The following is a 20,857-nucleotide window of genomic DNA, read 5'->3' as shown; positions in this document are numbered from 1 at the left end:
ATCATCCCACCCTCGCCTTCTCCCACAGAGTCCAAAAGTCTGTTATTTACATCTGTGTCTCTCTTGCTGTCTTGGATATAGGGTCATCATTACCATCTTTCTAAATTCCACATATAGGCATTAATATACTGTATTGGTGTTTTTCTTTCTGACTTACTTCACTCTGTATAATTAGGCTCCAGTTTCATCCACCTCATTAGAACTGATTCAAATGTATTCTTTTTAGTAGCTGAGTAGTATTCCATTGTGTATATGTAACATAGCTTTCTTATCCATTCATCTGCCAATGGACATCTAGGTTGCTTCCATGTCCTGGCTATTGTAAACAGTGCTGCGATGAACAATGGGGTACACATGTCTCTTTCAATTCTGGTTTCCTCGGTGTGTATGCCCAGCAATAGGATTGCTGGGTCATATGGCAGTTGTATTTCCAGTTTTTTAAGGAATCTCCACACTGCTCTCCATAGTCACTGTACTAGTTTGCATTCCCACCAACAGTGTAAGAGGGTTTAATGGGGGGATTTAGATGAAAGGGATCTTCCTTCACAGCAAGATCTTCTACTGCAGAGTTGCTTCTGAGAGAGAAATCACAGTACTTGCACTGTGTGTTAATAGTCTTCCTATTTATCTTCTTCTAAATGATTCCCTAGACAGTAGCTTCTCATGGCATGCCATCCCATGTATGGCACAGAGGGATCCTGTGGGGCTTGGAAAGCTTTCAGAAAAAAGAAATGATGTTGTGCAGGAAGGAAAATATACCCTAGGGAATCATCTAAATCCCAGATATATTTTTAATTAATTGATTTTCCCATTACTTCAGTTGCTATTCAGAATTATAACTGCAAACATCACCAAACATTCCCTATGATAGATCAGGATTTAAAAACATTTTTGAGGACATCACATTGGGTGTTAGAGTCACAGAAACACTCCTGGTATCTAAAGCAATAGTCTCAAGAAAATGGTCTCCTGTGGCCAGAGGACTCTCATTAAAAATTTTATGGTACTGAGCTCCACCCTTAAGGAATGGAGAAGACGCTACCTTTTATGTTAAGGATTCTAACGTCAGAGGGACTCATCATAGGCATTCAAAAGGAAAAATTGCCTTAAAATTTATTCCTGAATTATGAGATATATGAAATCACAGGAAGTAGTGCAGAAAGCCACACCTGAGTTCTGAGACTCTAATATAGACTGTTCTTCCTCCAGTTTAATACCTCATGAATTTAAGACTAGAAAGTGATTTTTTAAAATTTTATTGAAGTATAGTAAAGAATAGCAAGGAGAGATAGGAAAGCCTTCCTCAGCGATTGATGCAAAGAAATAGAGGGAAACAATAGAGTGGGAAAGACTAGAGATCTCTGCAAGAAAATTAGAGATACCAAGAGAACATTGCATGCAAAGATGAGATCAATAAAAGACAGAAATGGTATGGACCTAACAAAAGCAGAAGATATTAAGAAGAGGTGGCAAGAATACACAGAAGAACTATACAAAAAGATCTTCATGACCCAGATAATCACGATGGTGTGATCACTCACCTACAGCCAGACATCCTGGAATGTGAAGTCAAGTGAGCCTTAGGAAGTATCACTGCGAACAAAGCTAGTGCAGGTGATGGAATTCCAGTTGAGCTATTTCAAATCCTGAAAGATGAGGCTGTGAAAGTGCTGCACTCAATATGCCAGCAAATTTGGAAAACTCAGCAGTGGCCACAGGACTGGAAAAGGTCAGTTTTCATTCCAATCCCAAAGAAAGGCAATGCCAAAGAATGCTCAAACTACCGCACAATTGCACTCATCTCACACGTTAGTGAAGTAATGCTCAAAATTCTCCAGGCCAGGCTTCAACACTACGTGAACCATGAACTTCCAGATGTTCAAGCTGGTTTTAGAAAAGGCAGAGGAACCAGAGATCAAATTGCCAACATCTGCTGGGTCATCAAAAAAGCAAAAGAGTTCCAGAAAAATATCTATTTCTGCTTTATTGACTATGCCAAAACCTTTGACTGTGTGGATCACAATAAACTATGGAAAATTCTTAAAGAGATGGGAATACCAGACCACCTGACCTGCCTCTTGAGAAAACTGTATGCAGATCAGGAAGCAACAGTTAGAACTGGACATGGAACAACAGACTGGTTCCAAATAGGAAAAGGAGTACATCAAGACTGTATATTGTCACCCTGCTTATTTAACTTATATGCAGAGTACATCATGAGAAACGCTGGGCTGGAAGAAGCACAAGCTGGAATCAAGATTGCCGGGAAAAATATCAGTAACCTCAGCTATGCAGATGACACCACCCTTATGGCAGAAAGTGAAGAAGAACTAAAGAGCCTCTGGGTGAAAGTGAAAGAGGAGGGTGAAAAGCCTGGCTTAAAATTCAACTTTCAGAAAACTAAGATCATGACATCTGGTCCCATCACTTCATGGGAAATAGATGGGGAAACAGTGGCTGACTTTATTTTTCTGGGCTCCAAAATCACTGCAGATGATGATTGCAGCCATAAATTAAAAGATGCTTACTCCTTGTAAGGAAAGTTATGACCAACCTAGATAGCATATTAAATAGCAGAAACATTACTTTGTCAACAAAGGTCTGTCTAGTCAAGGCTATGGTTTTTCCAGTAGTCATGTATGGATGTGAGAGTTGGACTGTGAAGAAAGCTGAGTGCTGAAGAATTGACACTTTTGAACTGTGGTGTTTGAGAAGACTCTTGAGAATCCCTTAGACTGCAAGGAGATCCAACCAGCCCATTCTAAATGGCATTGAAACATGTAAAATATCATGTATGAAATGAGTTGCAAGTCCAGGTTCGATGCACGATACTGGATGCTTGGGGCTGGTGCACTGGGACGACCCAGAGGGATGGTATGGGGAGGGAGGAGGGAGGAGGGTTCAGGATGGAGAACACATGTATACCTGTGGTGGATTCATTTTGATATTTGGCAAAACTAATACAATTATGTAAAATTTAAAAATAAAATAAAATTTTAAAAAAATATATAAAAAAAAATAAAAATAAAAAAATAAAGGAGATCAGTCCTGGGTGTTCTTTGGAAGGACTGATGCTAAAGCTGAAACTCCAATATTTTGGCCACCTGATATGAAGAGCAGACTCACTTGAAAAGACCCTAATGTTGGGAAAGACTGAAGGCAGGAGGAGAAGGGTACGACAAAGGTGAGATGGTTGGATGGCATCACCGACTCAATGGACATGGGTTTGGGTGAACTCCGGGAGTTGGTGATAGACAGGGAGGCCTGGCATGCTGCAGTTTATGGGGTCACAAAGAGTCAGACACGACTGAGCAATTGAACTGAACTAATAGTTGATTTGCAATATTGTGTTAATTTCTGCTATACAGCAAAGTGCTTCATATATATATATATATTATATATATATATATATATATAATATATATATATATTCTTTTCCATTATGGCTTATCACAGAATATTGAATGTAGTTCCCTGTGCTATACAGTAGAGCTTTGTTGTTTACCTATTCTGGATATAATAGTTTGCATCTGCTAATCCCAAACCCCCAATTCTTCCCCTGGGGAAGAATTGGCAGCCACAAGTTTGTTCTCTATGTCTGTGAGTCTGTTTCTGTTTCATAGATACATTCATTTGTACCATATTTTAGATTCCACAAGTGAGTGATATCATATGGTATTTGTCTTTCTGCCTCTGACTTACTTTACTTAGTGTGATAATCTCTAGGTTCATCCATGTTGCTGCAAATGGCATTATTTCATTCTTTTCTATGGCTCAGTTATATTTCTTCGTGTATATGTGTGTGTATGTGTTTGCAACTTCTTTATCCATTCATCTGTTAATGGATATTTAGTTTGTTTCCATGTCTTGGCTACTGTAAATAGTGCTGCTATTGAACTGTGGTGTTGGAGAAGACTCTTGAGAGTCCCTTGTACTGCAAGGAGATCCAACCAGTCCATTCTGAAGGAGATCGGTCCTGGGTGTTCTTTGGAAGGAATGATGCCAAAGCTGAAACTCCAGTACTTTGGCCACCTCATGCAAAGAGTTGACTCATTGGAAAAGACTCTGATGCTGGGAGGGATTGGGGACAGGAGGAGAAGGGGACGACAGAGGATGAGATGGCTGGATGGCATCACCAACTCAATGGACATGGGTTTGGGTGAACTCCAGGAGTTGGTGATGGACAGGGAGGCCTGGCGTGCTGCGATTCATGGGGTCACAAAGGGTCAGACACGACTGAGTGACTGAACTGAACTGATGACTATAAGAGTGCAAGTATGTTTTCAAATTATAGTTTTGTCTGGGTATATGCCCAGGAATGGGATTGCTGAATCACATGGCAACTCTATTTTTAGTTTTTAAGGAACCTCCGTGCTATTTTCCATAGTAGCAGCACCAAGTTACATTCCCACCAGCATTAAAGGAGGGTTCCTTTTTCTCCACACCCTCTCCAGCATTTGTTATTTATAGACTTTTTTTAATGATGGCCATTCTGACTGATGTGAGGTGGTACCTCGTTGTAGTTTTGATTTGCATTTCTTTAGTAATTAATGATGGTGAGCATCTTTTCATGTATCTTTTGGTTATCTGTATATCTTCTTTGGATAAATGTCTATTTAGGTGTTCTGCCCATTTTCAGTTGGGTTGTTTATTTTTTTGTTATTGAAATGTATTAGCTGATTGTATATTTTGGAAATTAAGCCCTTGTCACTCGCATCATTTGCAAATATTTTCTCCCATTCTAGGGGTTGTCTTTTCATTTTGTTTATGGTTCTCTTTTCTGTGCAAAAGTTTTTGAGTTTAATTAGGTCCCATTTGTTTATTTTTGCTTTTATATCTATTGACTTGGGAGAATGGCCTAAGAAAACATTGGTACGATTTATGAGACTAGAAAATGATTTTCCTTCTGTAGATTGTGGGAATTTTAGTTTTATTCCTCTATACAAATTAATATTCTTTTAATGATCATGTACCTGTAGATGTAAATAACATGTTGGGATATATTGAAGAAAATACAGGCATAAATAATCTAGGAATTTTGTCAAGTCTCTATTCCTGGTAGAGTTGGAACCCAGAAAACAGTATTGGGGAAGCTTTGAAGAACTTCAAACAAATACTAGGATGGCAAACTCAGGGCAAAAGCCATCACAGTAAAGAGAATAATGCTTTCAAAAAACAGAGGGCTGAAAAGATGGTATTGGCATCTTGTCTCCAGTGCCTCCGGGATGATCAAGAAGAATCCAGGTAATGTCATCTTAACATCATCTTCCATCATTACTGTACTACTAGAATAGTATTTTTTAAAGACCAGAGCTTCAAAATGCAATAAAAGTATCATATAAGTCAAAAGTTCTCAACCAAAATTAGTGAGAAAGAATATGCAGAGTTCATGTACTCTCATATGCTGGAGATTTCCTTTTTGGGGAGATCTGCCAAGAACTTGTTGTAGGTATAGATAGAGATGTACTGTTTTTTGGACACAGCTCCCCTAGAGAGTCTAATGTGCCTCTTAGTAGATGACCGCTGTTGTAGGTCAAGTGTGATTTGATTCTACAGTAAATTTTCTACTTGAGAAAATGCTGGTCTCATCCTCTTAGACTCTATCTACTGGCATTTTCAGAAGTTTGTTGGATTTTTCACTATCATTATTTACAGTAAGAGAGTACATATAAAACTTCCATACAGCATTCACATTGCTAGGTGACAAGATTCTTAAAACCTATTTAGAGAACAGCCAATTACTTTAGTATAAATACAATAAATTTTAAATAAACTGAAAATAAATTATAGAGGAATTAGTAAATGCCCCCAAATAACAAACATGAGAGGCTTTCTGGTGAAGAACGAATTCCATTTTTTCCTACAGTCACTGAAATAACCTTACTCAAAAGCCTACATTCACTAGACTTAGGCTGCCTAATGGGGATGCAAAATTTTGAAACTGGCCTCCACCTGTCTAGTATATGAGTTAAACTTTAAAAAAAGAAACAAAAGGAGGAGAAGAAGAAAGGGAGGGGAACCCTGTCTCAAGAAAATGGAATGTGACTTTGGGGGAAGTCACTAACCAAACTAGGTAGTCTTCTGTGGGAAGCATTCCAAAGTTTTTCCTTTTTTGAGTGGGGAGGGGTTAGGGTTAGTAGGAAAGTGCCATTTAATGATTCATTAGAAATGCTATAACTTTAGCTGACAAAAAAGGAAGGGCATTGCAGGTTAGAGAAAATAATTTGTGCAAAGTAGAAACCATGAAGGCTGTATGATGTTTGGGAAACAGGGGAATGTTCCATATATGGACAATTACTGAACCAAACTTGAGTCTTCTAGTCTGCCAGCAGTAAAGCCAACATGCTGACACCAGGTGAAGAAAAGTATGGTGTTGATTGCAAGTGCCCAATGTGGGGGTCAAGCAATAAGAATGGGCAGCTCATACTCAGAGGATCTGAACTCTGATGGTTCCGGGAAGGCTCTTTAAAGACAAGGCAAGAGAGAGGGTCTCAGAGTGCGTGATCAGCTTGTGTACAACCTTCTGATTGGAGGTGGTGAGGTAATAAGGTGATGTTTTCATCAGCCTTCTGATTCCAACCCTGCTGGGTCTATGTGCTGCTTCTCAGCATGCAGTTAACTTCTTCCCTCTGGTGGGAGCTTTAGTATTTGCAAAACAACTCAAGGATGAAGCTCAGAAAAATATCTGTAGCTCCTGAGGAGGAACTAAAAGTCCTTGACTCTGTCTTATTATGCTTGTAAATAAACTATTATTATTTTGTCTTGCTTGACTCTCTTGTTTCTGCATTTTCATACAGAAATTTCTGCATTTCATTCTCTGATTAAATTTGCTTTTTGAAACTCAAGGAAGGCCTAGGAGCCTAAATTTTTTCTACAAACAAGAGGCAGGTGGAGGAAAAGGTGGGAGACTGACCCTAGGGAAACCCTGCAGGGTCCTGCTCAGTTTCAGTGGCAGGAAATGAGCCTGCAGATAAGACCTTGAATGCCGTGCTAGGGCATTTACAGTGATGCAGGCCTTCATATCAGCTAGCCATGCAAATGGGTCTCCAGACACTCTCCAGACTCTTGCTGTGTCTGTTATACATGTACACTGACTGGCTGCATCACCTTGCTAAAGTAAGTAACTCTCTAGGCCATACTTTCTTCACTACAAACATGGTCATAATAATAGCACTTATCGCTCAGGATAGCCATAAGGGTATATGAGATGGTATAACTGAAGCATGCAATGAGGTTTAGAAGCTATTAGAATTATCAAGTGTATAAGCAAAGGCTAGCTAAAGCATGTTGAAAATGAAAAGATGTAGCTTGATTGTAAATTTGATATAGAAAAAAGGAGGTGGAGGTCAGGTCTGGAAGAGGCAGGGGCAAAAATCCAAATACATGACAGAGTAGAATGCAGGAGACATAGTTTAGTTAGAATTCTGGAATCTAGAAAATGTGGGTGACAAGAGAGGATGAGGAATCAAGTCATTCAGGCTAGGGCCTGAAAACTGAGTAAAAGTCTAACACAGTAAGAGGAGGGGCTGCCAAGGAGCCAGAGGAAACACCACTTGCAAAGGCACAGCCACATGAAGGATCACCATGTGTTTGGAGAAAGACAGGGCTATTGTCTGATGTGGGTGTAGGGGGCAGAGAGGGATGCGGTGGAAACAGAGCCAGGAGCAATGTCTAGGGATCCGTTTGTGATGAGCATCAAATATCCTCTTGGGGTGCTTGAATTTCCTCCCACAGTAGTGTGCAGCTAGTCACTGTTTTTGACAGAATCAGTGACTTAATATATCCTGTATTCAGAAATCCAACGTCTGGTATGACAGTGATTTTTTTTATTGTATCATAAGCATTTTGGATATTGTATTATGAGACTCTGGGTCATATTCAGTCCTCTTTAGGAGGAAGCCCCCTGTTGAGGTGTCACTGCAACTACTCGGGTTGTGTGTGTGTGTTCAGCTTCCTGCTGAGCGCCACTGACACAGCTCTGGCAAAGATGGAGTGCTGGCTTCCCCTGCCTCCTTGCAATGAGTAAGGTGAAGGCTCAGCTCCTCCCACTGCCCTGCTGTCTTTTCCCCAGCAGTGATCTGATGCTGACTATCTAGGTAAGGCCAGCACCTTGTTCAGCCCTATTGTCCCTACAGAAGTGGAGAGCTGGTTCACACTGCTTTGTAGTTGCAGCAGGGTAGAAGCTCATTTCCTCACTGGGCTCCCACTTACGAGTAGGATTGGATATAGGCGAGCAGAGGACAATTAGCCCCACCTCACACTCCCTCCCTACGTCTCATTGCTGCCAAATAACAGGGGAGGCTCATTTCTCCCCTGTGCCCCACTGACCATGCCCTGGCAAGGGAATCCGACAGTGGGAGGATGAAGGTCGGTTCCCTTCTTGGACCCACTGACACTGAGGGTAGGGAGGCAGGTGTGATTTTTCCATCAGTGTTTATCTAGAGTGGGGCACGTATTACCAGAAGGTTCTCTGTTCTCTTAAGGCTGCTCTTTTCCTTGTCCTCTGACTAAAAGGAATAGGATTTTCTTGGAGCTTTTCTCGTCTGTGTCTCTTGGCAGTTTGGGGAGGCAGCACCCTCTCCAGGGTATACAGATGCAATACGGAAATATAGGGACTCAAACTGTGCTGTTCCTCAAGTCTCAAAGTCCTAGAGTCTTCCTTCTTCATTGTCCTTTTTAGAGTCTCCTCATGCTTGTTTGTTGGGTTGCATCCAGGATTATTTTTAGCAATAAGAGGGAGGACCTAAGGGTAATAGAGCTTCATTTTCAACAGAACCAGAAGTCTATGCCTTCAAACATTTATCAGTGTTTATCCACTTTCTGGGACTTTCCTAGCAGTCCGTGCTTCCAGTGCCAGGAGCATGTGTTCAATCCCTGGGCAGGGGACTAAGGTCCCACATGCTGCATGGTGCAGCCATATATAACCTTCTTATTTTGTGCCAGAAATTTGGTCTAATACAAGTTAGCTTAACATGTCCAGCTACAGAAGTTTGCACACTTACCTTGAACAGAAAGTTGGCTAGAATGAAACGTGTCAGAGTCAAATGAGAGTCCTCTAGTGGTGAAATATTCTCAAAGAGCCCCTCATTCTGCCCCTCCAGAGAGAGTATGTGCCTTAAGAGAAATCAGATTAATAAGAGGATATTCATGACTTTGAGCTTTTGCTTAATCTTTATATGCATCAGTAACATCCTCTGTAAAATACACATTGGGGAAAAAAAGTTGCTATTCTGAGGATTAATTGGGTTAATGCTTGTAAATCACTGGGAACAGTAGCTAGAAGGTAGTAAATAGTCTCATACTGTTAGTTCCTTTGCTAATACTCTTGCCACTGTTACTATTACTAACATTTGACTTCTACATTTTCTAACTCTCCTACCATGAGGAGGCATAAGGGAGACATTATTCAGCAGAGGTTGCCTACAAAAATTTCACTAAACTAGCCTGGAATTCTAGTTGTCAAAATGAGTTAAACATTATTAAGGTGGTGACATGATTGTGGCGAGCAAGGGGTTGTGTAAAAACCTGTCAGAGTTTTAACAGGATCAGACACAAACATTCAATCACTTGAATCAGGCTAACATTCAACAGATTAAAAGGCAACAATAGTCAGTGGTTCATGCTAGAGCAAAAGCTTTATTCAACCATCTGTTCATTTTAATGTTTTCATTTGGAATGTGCATTTATGCTTGCTATGTTCGAAGAATTGTGTGGAAATTAGATGCATGGGGAAAGGAGAAGGACATTGGAATGTCTATATACAGCTTCCAATATTTTGGAGAAAACATACTTAATCTGTAACTGCAAGTGCATTGAGCATTCTGAAGAAAATATGCAGGTTTCTATGCGGAGATAATAGGTGTACTTATTTGGTCTGAAGTCTCAAGATTTCCAAAAAGGATGAGAAAAACACTTGGGTTGGTACCTATGGTTTAAGTGGGTATTACCCTGATGAGGGGAAAAAAATGCTTTCAGGTAGAGTTACTGCATGTGAGAGGGTCCTGAGGCAGAAAATAATATGGACTTGCTTAAGGATTTAAAAGACCAATTTATTTCTAGTGTTTGAGTGTTTGAGGACCAAGAGAAGAGTAATAAGAAAGAAAAATAAAATGGGCCACATTCAAGATTTTTTTTTTTTTGCCTTTAGTAGATAGATGATAGATAGGTAGACAGATAGATAAAAATGATTTATTTTAAGGAGTTAGCTTACATGATTGTGGGAACTGTCAATTCCAAAATCAACAGGCAGTCCAACAGACTGCAAATTCTGGTAAGAGTTGAAGGCATAGTCTTGAAGTCAAAGGCAGATTGAAAACAGAGTCCCTCTTTTCCAAGAGAGCTCAGTTTTTTCCCTCTTAAGGCTTTCAACTGATTAAACAAAGGACATCCACATAATGGAGGATAATCTACTTTACTTAAGTCTACTGATATAAATATTAACCATATATAAAAATACCTTCATGGCAACATCTGGATTGGTGTTTGACCAAACAACTGGTCACTCAAATTAACACATAAAATTAGCTATCTCAGGAGTATTGTAAAATGTATAAATTGATGGCTGGAAATAGAGCTGCTGACAGTGAAAGTAAAGAGAAATAGAAAAGTCTAGGACTCAGAATATAAAGACTTGGTAGTTTAGGTGTCTGAAGATGAAGAAAATAAATCAATTCAGGTTTCTGAATCAATCAATATGTTGATTGAATTTTGGTGCTCCTTATTGAGGTATGGAACATTGGAGGGGAGCAAGTTGGAGGTATAAGGATATAATTAGTTTAGTTTCAGATAATTTGTGCTTGAGAGTCAACAAACAAAAATATTTCTATCTGAAGGTTTAGAAGACAGGGAAAGAGAAATAGATAAGATAGTCATCAGTATATACAGATAAATTTCACAGGGTAAACATAGTCTAGTTCACTCAAGCTTTCTTAGTAGGATGTCCATCTGACTATGAACACTCCCTAGGAATTAAAGAGTTTGCCTACTTACTCCCTAGGAATTCAGAAACCCTGCTTATCTTATACAGAGAAGTCACCTGTTTGGACCTGAAAGAAGAATTCTTTGGTTGGTTTGGTTTGGACAGAGGCATCTCATCCTATTCTTTAATGGGTCCTCTATGACTAGGCTGGCACCAGAGATCAAGAACACAGACCAGAATTTATGGGTCCAAAAGTCCCACTGCTAGAAGATAAACTTCCTGCAAGAAGAAAGTCTCCAGCAGTTTTACTGTCTGGTTCTACTTGGTCATCTCCCCACAGAATGTATTTAGTCATAACTGTAATTATCATGCTTATTTCATGGTAAGCTGCTGTTGAAGATGGACACAGTCTGAAAGGTTTGAAAGTACAAAACCCTAACTTACAGCAGAGAAGGTCTTTTGAAAAGGTATGAATACAATTTTGAAAGAATTTTTAGCATATCAAGTGTTTTTTACATAGGAACAAATATGTTTGTTATGATACCTTCAATTTTGCTTTATTAAAGAGAACTTACTATTAGCCTCTGATTAATAATTTGGTCTCAGAAATTCCACCTTCTACCTTCACCAAGAAGCTCCACATTGGCTAATTACATATGGACCATCATATTTAGAGCACAACTACTCAATTTCTTTTTATTATTATATTTATGGTATTTTATTATATCAATTCCTACAAAACAGCAGACTTCACTAAGAAAGTATTTTTCTGCCAAGCTCTCTTCAGAGCCCCCTTAATCTCATTGTTCCTGAGGCTGTAGATGAGGGGGTTCAACATGGGGATCACCACCATGTAGAACACAGACACCACCTTGTTCTGGTCAGTTGAGTAGCTGGACTTGGGCATCATGTAAATGAACGTGATGGTCCCATAGAACAGAGTGACTGCTGTGAGGTGGGACGTGCAGGTGGAGAAGGCCTTGTGGCGCCCCTCGGTGGAGTGCATCTTCAGGATGGTGATGAGGATGTAGATGTAGGATACAGCTATAACAACTGCTGTGACCACAATGATGGAGCCAGCTGTAAATGAGGGGACAACGGCAGGGATACTGATGTCAGAACAGGAGAGTTCCACCAAAGGAGCAAAATCGCAGAAAAAATGATTCACTCGATTTGGTCCACAGAAAAGTAAAAAATAGAAGGAAATAGTAAAGGAGGAAGCATCGAAAAAACCACCTATGTAAGCCACTATGAGTAACTGGACACAGACTTGTGTGGACATTTTCGTGGAATAAAGCAGTGGGCTGCAGATTGCTATGAAGCAATCATATGCCATGGCAGCCAAAAGGATGCACTCAGTTGACCCGAAGAAAACAGCTGAACCAAGCTGGATGGCACATCCAGGATAGGAGATGGTATTTTTCTCCGCCAGGAAGTTTACAAGCATATTGGGTGTAACAGAAGATGAATAGCCCACATCAGCAACGGCCAAGTGGCTCAGGAAAAAACACATAGGATGATGGAGCTGAGACGCGATTCTGATAAGAATGATTGTGCTGAGATTCCCACATATGGTCACCAGGTAGATACAGAGGATGATCAGGAAGAGGATGATTCGAAGGACTGGATCATTTGTTAAGCCCAGTAACATGAACCCTGTCATTATAGTATCGTTCCTCTGCCACAGGGAATCCATGAGATAAGGTAGCTGCTACCAAAATGAACCTATGATGAAACACTGCATTAAAGAAATTGTAAATTCAATGGTTCCATTTTCATGAATACACATAGAAGTTATTATAAACAAATTATTCAAGCTAAGCTTGGATTTTTTAACTTTAGATTCTACATTTTATACATGTGTGTCTTCTATATTTAAAAAATTGTTTTTAGTAAAAACACTTAAAAAAACAGCTTCAAATAATGTAGATTCTTTCCCTCTATATTTAATATTGATAAAATGTACTTAAGAGACTTTAAAGCTAAAGATTTAAAAAATTAAGACATGAGAAGAGCAAAAAGGAATGATCAGTATAACAAAGATTAAAATGTATAAATACATATAGGATTATGTTAAGGGAACTCAATAGCTAATATTTATGAAATGCTTAGCAAATGATGGGCACAATATTAAGAGTTTTATATATTATGTTCTATTTTTAGTTTCCATGAAATAATATTAAGTACTTTTATTTTTAGAAGAAGAAACTGACTTTGATAATGTTAAGAAACTTACCTAAGTTTATACAACAAGTGGTAGAATCAAATTGTGGATTTCAGGTAGTTTGAAACCAGTACATTCCTTTAGAAACTACACTCTAAATGAAATTAAACAATACTTAAGATGAAGTCATATCTCTTGGATAAGGTGGATAACAAATTACCTTTCCACTTTCTGACAGCTAATGTATAAACAAGGTGCCTAGTCCCAACATTTACATTTTCTATCAATAAAACAAGACCATGTTTTTGAAAAGAGAAATACAATAGAAGAAATAAAGATAAATTTCAAATTGAAATTATGGATGGGGTCTGTGTTGTACTCAGTCACTCAGTCACGTCCAACTCTGTGCAGCCCCATGGACTGTAGCCCACCAGGCTCCTTTGCCCATGGAGTACTGTGAAACAAAATAATGTTAGTTTCAACATGATATACAGCTGAATACAATTACAGCCTGAAAAGAAGTTTACCCAGCTTCATCCAGTGAGTGGCCAGGTTGCAAATCATCTCCAGATTTTCTGGATTCATTTTGTTGACTTTGTCCAAAGTCTCTGGTTGCCTGTCAGTTAAAGTCTACAGAGCAATAAACAAAGGAAATCTTTCCACAAGATATTTAAAAACAGTAAATCTGCAAAGTATCTCAAAGCTAGTGAATCTATTAGTTTAATGACTGAATGCCAAGTATAGATAGTGTCAAAAGACCATGTGAGCTTCTGATCTTATTGGTGGAAAATGATGAATCCTAGTACCTTGAATTATGCCTGTTTATACACATTAAATAGACTATAGAAACTTTGGTTAATTCAGCTAATGTTACTTGCTAGCTGACTGCTGGATTACCTCTGCCCAAGCACAGATGCAACTTGTGAGTACAGATGCAACTTTAGGGTAAAATATTCTCAAATGGTAAATGAAACTCAGTATAACAGATTAATTCACAAAGCAAAGTCTTACCTCTTGAAATTTGTTCATTTATAGCAATAAATTCAGAGTCATTGTTATATAGCAGCCATCCTGTCTTTTATTATCACTTGTCTTTAGGGGTAAATCTCTGAAGATTTTAGAGATTCAAATGTGAATTCAGAAGCACCAGAGGTCATTATTACATTCTCAAGTGAGTATGAAACAATTTACTTCAAATAAAAACAAGTAATCTTTAAGGTTTCTGTCAATTCTGAACTAATCATTTCTTTTTATCAGATTTTTGTGCACTTTCAACTGGTGGTTATTGAAAGTGAAAGTGAAGTCGCTCAGTCGTGTCTGACTCTTAATGAATTATCTTACAGCTAAATATTGATTATAAGTTTACTTTGTTTAAGGTCGAGTAATACTAAACATGTGAAGAGTTGACTCATTGGAAAAGACCCTTTTGCTGGGAGGGATTGGGGGCAGGAGGAGAAAGGGATGACAGAGGATGAGGTGGCTGGATGGCATCACCGACTCAATGGACATGAGTTTGGGTGAACTCTGGGAGTTGGTGATGGACAGGGAGGCCTGGCGTGCTGCAATTCATGGGGTCGCAAAGAGTCGGACACGTGCAACTCGTGGGGTCACAAAGAGTCGGACACGACTGAGCGACTGAACTGAACTGAATACTAAACATCGAATATTAAGTAGTAACATTAGCCTGGGGCAAGTAGACAAGAAGATCAGTCTTATGAGTAGGGTGTAGGTGAGGCAGACCTTGATCCAACAGAGGATGTACAGAGAACAAAAGAACAGCTATCTTGAGTGCCCTGACCATTCAAGGATTGAGGCGGTATCTCATTATGGTTTTACTTTGCACTTTCCTGATGATTAATGATATTAAGCACCTTTTCATAATGCTGTTGGCTATTTGTATATCTTCTTTGGAGAAATGCCTATTCATTCCTTTAATGACGTTTTAATCAAGTTATTTAATTTTATTTTTCTATTGATTTATGTACTTAGTCACTCAGTCATGTTCGACTTTTTGTGACCCCATGAACTATAGCCCGCCAGGTTCCTCTGTCTATGGGGATTCTCCAGGCAAGAATACTGGAGTGGGTTGCCATGCCCTTCTCCAGGGATTCTTTCCAATCCAGGGATCGAACCCAGGTCTCCCGCATTACAGGCAGATTCCTTACCAACTGAGCCACCAGGGAAGTCCACTGATTTATGATTTCCTTATAATTATTTGGTACATTATCAGATATATGGTTAGCAAGCATTTCTCCCACTCCATAGGTTGCCTTTTCATTTTATTGATTGATAATGTGATACACTACATTAATAGACTGCAGGATAAAAATTGTATCATCTCCATAGATGCAGAAAAAGCATTCACAAAATTCAACATCCTTTCATGATCTAAAACTCTCAACAAATTATGTATGGAGGCAATGTAGCTCAACATAATGAAAGGTTACATATGACAAGCCCACAGCTAAAATCATACTCACCAGTGAAAAACTGAAAGCTTTTCCTCTAATATCAGGAAAAAGTCAAGGATGCCTATTCATACCAATTCCTTTCAACTTATAATCCTTTAAGTTCTATCAAGAGAAATTAGACAAAATTTAAAACATAAATTTTAAAAGGCATCCAAATTGAAAAGGAAAATGTAAAATTGTCTCTATTTTCAGGTGGCATAACCTTATATGTGGAAAATACTAGAGACTCCACAAAAAAATTGTTAGAATTAATAAGTTAAGTTAGTAAAGTTTCAAGATATAAAATCAACATACAAAAATCAGCTGCCTTCCATGCCTTATAGACACTAGTGGTCTTATCTTGGCTTGTCCTTCCTTCCACGTGAAAGTGGTCCTTTCCTTTTGCCACCAGCTGTCGAGTACTAATTAATTACATAGAGATGTCAGGTGAGCTTGGCTGAGATTGGTGGCTGGTTTCTGATGACTATGTGACAGTTTTGTCAAGTTTATTGTCCATTTTGGAGAGAGAACCAATAAATACCACCAAATATGAAAAAAAAAATCAGTTGCCTTTGTATATACTGGGGAAAAGAAACAGCCTGTGAAGCCTTACAAAACAACAGGGCATACTGTATGATTCCATTTGTATGAAATTCTAGAACCTGCAAAACTAAGCCTGGGTGGAAAAAATCATCAGAATAATGAATACCTCTAAATGGGGGATCTCCGACTAACTTGAGGTGGGTATGGGGAAATTTCCTGGGCTGATGTAGTGTTCTATATGATGAGAGGTGTTTGAGTTACACAGCTTAATGTATTCACCAATATATATTGATTATATACTTAAGATTAGCATATTTCACTTTATGTAAATTTCTGTAAAATTGCATAAAGCATAACTTGTAACAAGTATTGAACTCTAGTTATTGATATGAGTAAAACAGTACTTATGAAGAAGTGTACTGATACCTGTAATTTCCTTTGACATGTGTCATAAAATCAGATGAACTAATAGATGGATAAAGTACAAGAAGATGAGACAAACCAAAGATAATAAAATATTAATGGATGGCATAATGTGTTTCCCAAAATAAAGATAGCAGTAATTCCAGTTTCAGATGCTCTTCTAGAACTTTGTCACTGCCCCATCAAGAGTTGGAATCTATGTAAATGTCCTAAAACTAGATAGTACTTCAAAGATGTCTGAATGAAAAGAATGCAGTGCAAGTACAATAGAGAATAAAAGGTGGTATGGTGTCCACTTGGCTCTCATGAAATGCTCACCTACAGAACCCATCACCATGCATATGCAGAAAGGCTGAATCCCCATTTAAGATCTCAGACAACAGCCAGTATAAGCAGCCAGATCTGATAATGAACAAGATAGCCAATATTTCTATTATCCCTGTTGAGCCATGTCTACATGAATTTAGTTAAGTCCACTAAGTTTTGTGATATGTTTATTATCGAGTTCAAGCTTGCTATGCTCACTGCATGACAGGCCAACATCTGTATGACATGTCAATAAAGAGACAAGGTGTTGAGGCAAGGAATGTGGCTTTATTTGGAAAGCTGGCTGACCAAGAAGATGGTAGACTAATGTCTCAAAACAACCATCTTGTTGGGGGGTGGTCTAGATGCCAGATTCTTCTCAAAATAACCATCTTGTAGGGAGTCTAGATGCCAGAGAGAGTAGGAAGAGTTGAGAAAGTAAAGTAAAAAGGCCATTATCTTGCAAATATCTCCTGGAATGGCCAACCTTGGGGAGGGGATGTATTAATCTCTTTATTCTTATAATTAGTCAAAGCTTTGATTTTCCAGTAGTCATGTATGGATGTGAGAGTTAGACTATAAAGAAAGCTGAGTGCTGAAGAATTGATGCTTTTGAACTGTGGTGTTGGAGAAGACTCTTGAGAGTCCCTTGGACTGCAAGGAGATCCAACCAGTCTATCCTAAAGGAAATCAGTCCCAAATATTCATTGGAAGGACTGATGCTGAAGCTGAAACTCCAATACTTTGGCCACCTGATGCGAAGAACTGACTCATTTGAAAAGACCCTGATGCTAGGAAAGATTGAAGGCGGGAAGAGAAGGGGACAACAGAGGATGAGATGGTTGGATGGCATCACTGATTCAATGGACATGAGTTTGAGCAAGCTCCAGGAGTTGGTGATGGAAAGGGAGGCCTGGTGTGCTGCAGTCCATGGGGTCACAAAGAGTTGGACATGACTAAGCAACTGAACTGAACTAATTCTTATAGCCATTCACAGGTGGGCAGGGTCAGATTACCTCCCTGTGAGCCAAGCAAAGGCACTTTTAGTTTAACAATCACGCAAAGAGAATCTTGCTGTGATTTATGTCAAAGAGTGTACTGCCTATGTTTTTCTCTAATGCTCAGTTCAGTTCAGTCGCTTAGTCGTGTCTAACTCTCTGCAACCGCATGAATTGCAGCACGCCAAATGCTCAGCCATTTAAAAATAAAAGAACAAATTTGAGTCAGTTCTAGTGAGGTGGATGAACCTAGAACCTGTTTTACAGAGTGAAGTAAGTCAGAAAGAGAAAAACAAGTATTCCATGTTAACACATGTGTATGGAATCTAGAAAAATAGAACTGATGAGCCTATTTGCTGGGAAGGAATGAAGAGGCAACTATAGAGAACAGTCTTATGGACCCAGTGGGGGAAGGAGAGAGTGGGACAAATGGAGAAAGTAGCATAAAGATCTATATAATACATATGTAAAATAGATAACTGGTGATATGTTTCTGTATAACACAAGGAGTCCAGCCAGGCACTCTAGGATGACTTAGAGGAGTGGAGTGGGAGGAGGGGAAAGAGGCTCAAGAGGGAGATAATTATGGCTGATTTGCATTGTTGTATGGCAGAAACCATCACAACGTTTTAAAGCAATTTTACTCCAATTAAAAATTTTTTTAAATTATAATTAAAAAATCAGGAGGAAGAACAGGGTTCCTTGAAGCAGCCATTAGGTATGATTATAGTAACAAAAACAGCAAAAAACAAAGGCTAAAATCAGTGAAACAGATCCATCATGGAGTCAGAATTGGCTCTTCCCTGCAACTCTTTCTTATACAACAGTAGATACTACAAATTCTCTAGGTAGTGCATATACAGATGCTAACAGTATAATTGTTTCAGAATGACTTATGTCTTCAAAATTTCATGAAGTACTGGAAAAAATTTTGAATGGCCCTGCAGTAAATGGAGATTTCAATTACAATGGATTTTCCTCTTCAGCAAGGCCTTCTAGAGAAGATTTACTTCATGAGAATGCTGTCACCAGAATCATTCTGTGTGTTCTTCTTCTTTTCCATCTTTCTTCTGGCTGATTCCCTAGGCAATACCCTACATGATTGGCCTCTCCCTAGCATTGTATATAGGACAGAATGCCTGTGGGACTTGGTATTAAGAAGGACTTTTAAAAAATATATGATATAATCATCCACATTCCAAAATATATTTGAAGAAGTTGAATTTCAGTTACTTGATTTTTTTTTCAAACAAATAAGAACATACTTTATTGAATAATCAAGACGCTACCTCAGAATAAAAACAATGTTTTGTGAATGTCACAATGAGTTCTGGGTCCACAGAGAACAATCTTCCTGGTATTTAATGGAAAGGAAGAAACTCCCAAGTAGTATCAAGGGGCAATGGTCTCAGGTGACCATAGAATTCTTATTAGAATGTGCATGGAACTTAGCTCCAGCCATGAGGAATAGAGAAGACGCCACAATATTATTATAAGACACTTTGTAATTTCAGGTATAGAGTTAATGCATCACAGACATTCAAAGGGCAAAGTGGTCTAAAAATTTACCCCTAAATGATGTTGGAAAAAAAACTGTAGAAAGATGTGAGTGAGCCATGACTTCCTCATTCAACTTAATGTTTTCTTCTTTTTAACAGATTGGCAGTGATTCCTCTTTGGCATTAAGGTAGGATTTTATTTTATATTTTTATTTTCCATAAACATTGTGCTCTATCCACTAATAATAAACAAGTAGATGTATGTGTTAATAGAAGATACCAAAAATATTAAGAGTTAAATTGGACTGGAGATAAATACTGTTTTTTGCTATTCCACATGGACAACAGCAATGAGAGAAGGTTAGAAAGCTGCAAACTGAGAACAGTTTGCAAACTTCAGACCAAAGTGAAGAGTGTGGAGAAAGACTGACTTCACACAGCCAACTCAGCAGAAGAGTAGGTACCACGTTACAAGGCCGCGTGTGAACAGGTCAGTATTGCTGCACCTGCCTGTGATATTTAGTAAATGAACTAGCAGGAACTGGGCACTTATCATCTGATAGGTCTATACGTGCAACATTGTCACTGGGCAAGGAGGTATATTTAAGGCCATTTACAGAGGAGAGAAGCGCTCATTAGGGACTTTGGACTATGCTCTTTTGTAAGTAATAGAAGCAGAGGTTGGATTTGATCACAAGCCTTTCTAACTCTTCTCTATCAACTATCCCTTTACAAAAATACACTCCTGTATAATTCTAGATCTAATCTCAAGGCTAATTAAGTGATTTCATTCTATCAATACAGTTAATCAGGAAAGAGTAAAGAAAAACATGGATAAAATCCCTATGTCATTTCCATTATTTAAGTGTAAATTTTACTGTAAACCACTGGCAATTGAATTTTTTGTGTTTTCCTCCTGCATCTCCATTTTTCCTTTGGCTACACAGTATGGCCATTTGGCTTCATAATTAAATACTTGTGATTTATGTAACACAACAAGCATTCCTTTGGTGGGTCTAATATATAGGCTTATTGAAAGAAGCAAGGAAATAAATTTTCATCTATCTACAAAAGTCATTTATAACTATAAAAAGCATAAGCATCATGGAACTTGAATTGTGTAAATTTTGTTAAATTTTCTATCGAAATTCATATCTATTACTCAATAAAGCATACTCCTTGATCTTCTCATTTAAAATATTGGTATCTTTCCTGAAAATTATAGAAAAACTGATTCAAAGTTGACTTTCATTTTGGTTAGGTTGGAAAAAAGTTAAATGCATTTTTCTAAAGACTTGATGGTAAATACTTACTGTTTCTCCAGCTTTCAACGCTACCCCATGAACAGAAATTAAGTGGAACTGCCAGAAAATTCCTCTAGTTCAGCCTGGAAGGGAACGATGAGTGACATAGTGGTTCCAGTAGCCCCCAGGCTGGCTATGGTTTTGATGTACCTCTTGGGAGTTATATTGGTTTACAGGGTCCATAGTCCAGGATTTTGATATGGTGATGAAACAAGAGAGTCTGAAAGGTGACTTAAGAAAGAACCTTAAAAT

The 20,857-nt window shown here is 38.5% G+C and overlaps 2 protein-coding genes across 2 annotated transcripts in view; one reads left to right on the top strand and one right to left on the bottom strand.

The window, feature by feature from the left end:
- Positions 1–11,644: 11,644 nt before the first annotated feature.
- LOC102408623 (olfactory receptor 502-like) lies at positions 11,645–12,649 on the bottom strand. The gene has a single exon (XM_006052830.3). It carries the CDS (start codon positions 12,612–12,614, stop codon positions 11,652–11,654), a length of 963 nt encoding a protein of 320 aa, XP_006052892.3. The 5' UTR covers positions 12,615–12,649; the 3' UTR covers positions 11,645–11,651.
- A 6,808-nt stretch (positions 12,650–19,457) lies between these two features.
- The window catches only part of OVCH2 (ovochymase 2), a 91,787-nt gene continuing 90,387 nt past the window's right edge, over positions 19,458–20,857 (top strand). Inside the window, exon 1 of the mRNA XM_045162937.1 lies at positions 19,458–19,489. The gene's annotated coding sequence lies outside the window, so the exon portion shown is untranslated. The remainder of the gene's footprint in view (positions 19,490–20,857) is intronic.

This window comes from Bubalus bubalis, chromosome 16 (assembly GCF_019923935.1).
Source record: "Bubalus bubalis isolate 160015118507 breed Murrah chromosome 16, NDDB_SH_1, whole genome shotgun sequence".
NCBI classification, from domain to species: Eukaryota; Metazoa; Chordata; class Mammalia; order Artiodactyla; family Bovidae; genus Bubalus; species Bubalus bubalis.
This window is presented reverse-complemented; position numbering and strand designations above follow the sequence as displayed.

What these genes read in the sequence shown, in the direction of transcription:
- LOC102408623 (XM_006052830.3), bottom strand. Translation starts at nt 12,614, where the DNA reads ATGGATTCCCTGTGGCAGAGGAACGATACTATAATGACAGGGTTCATG.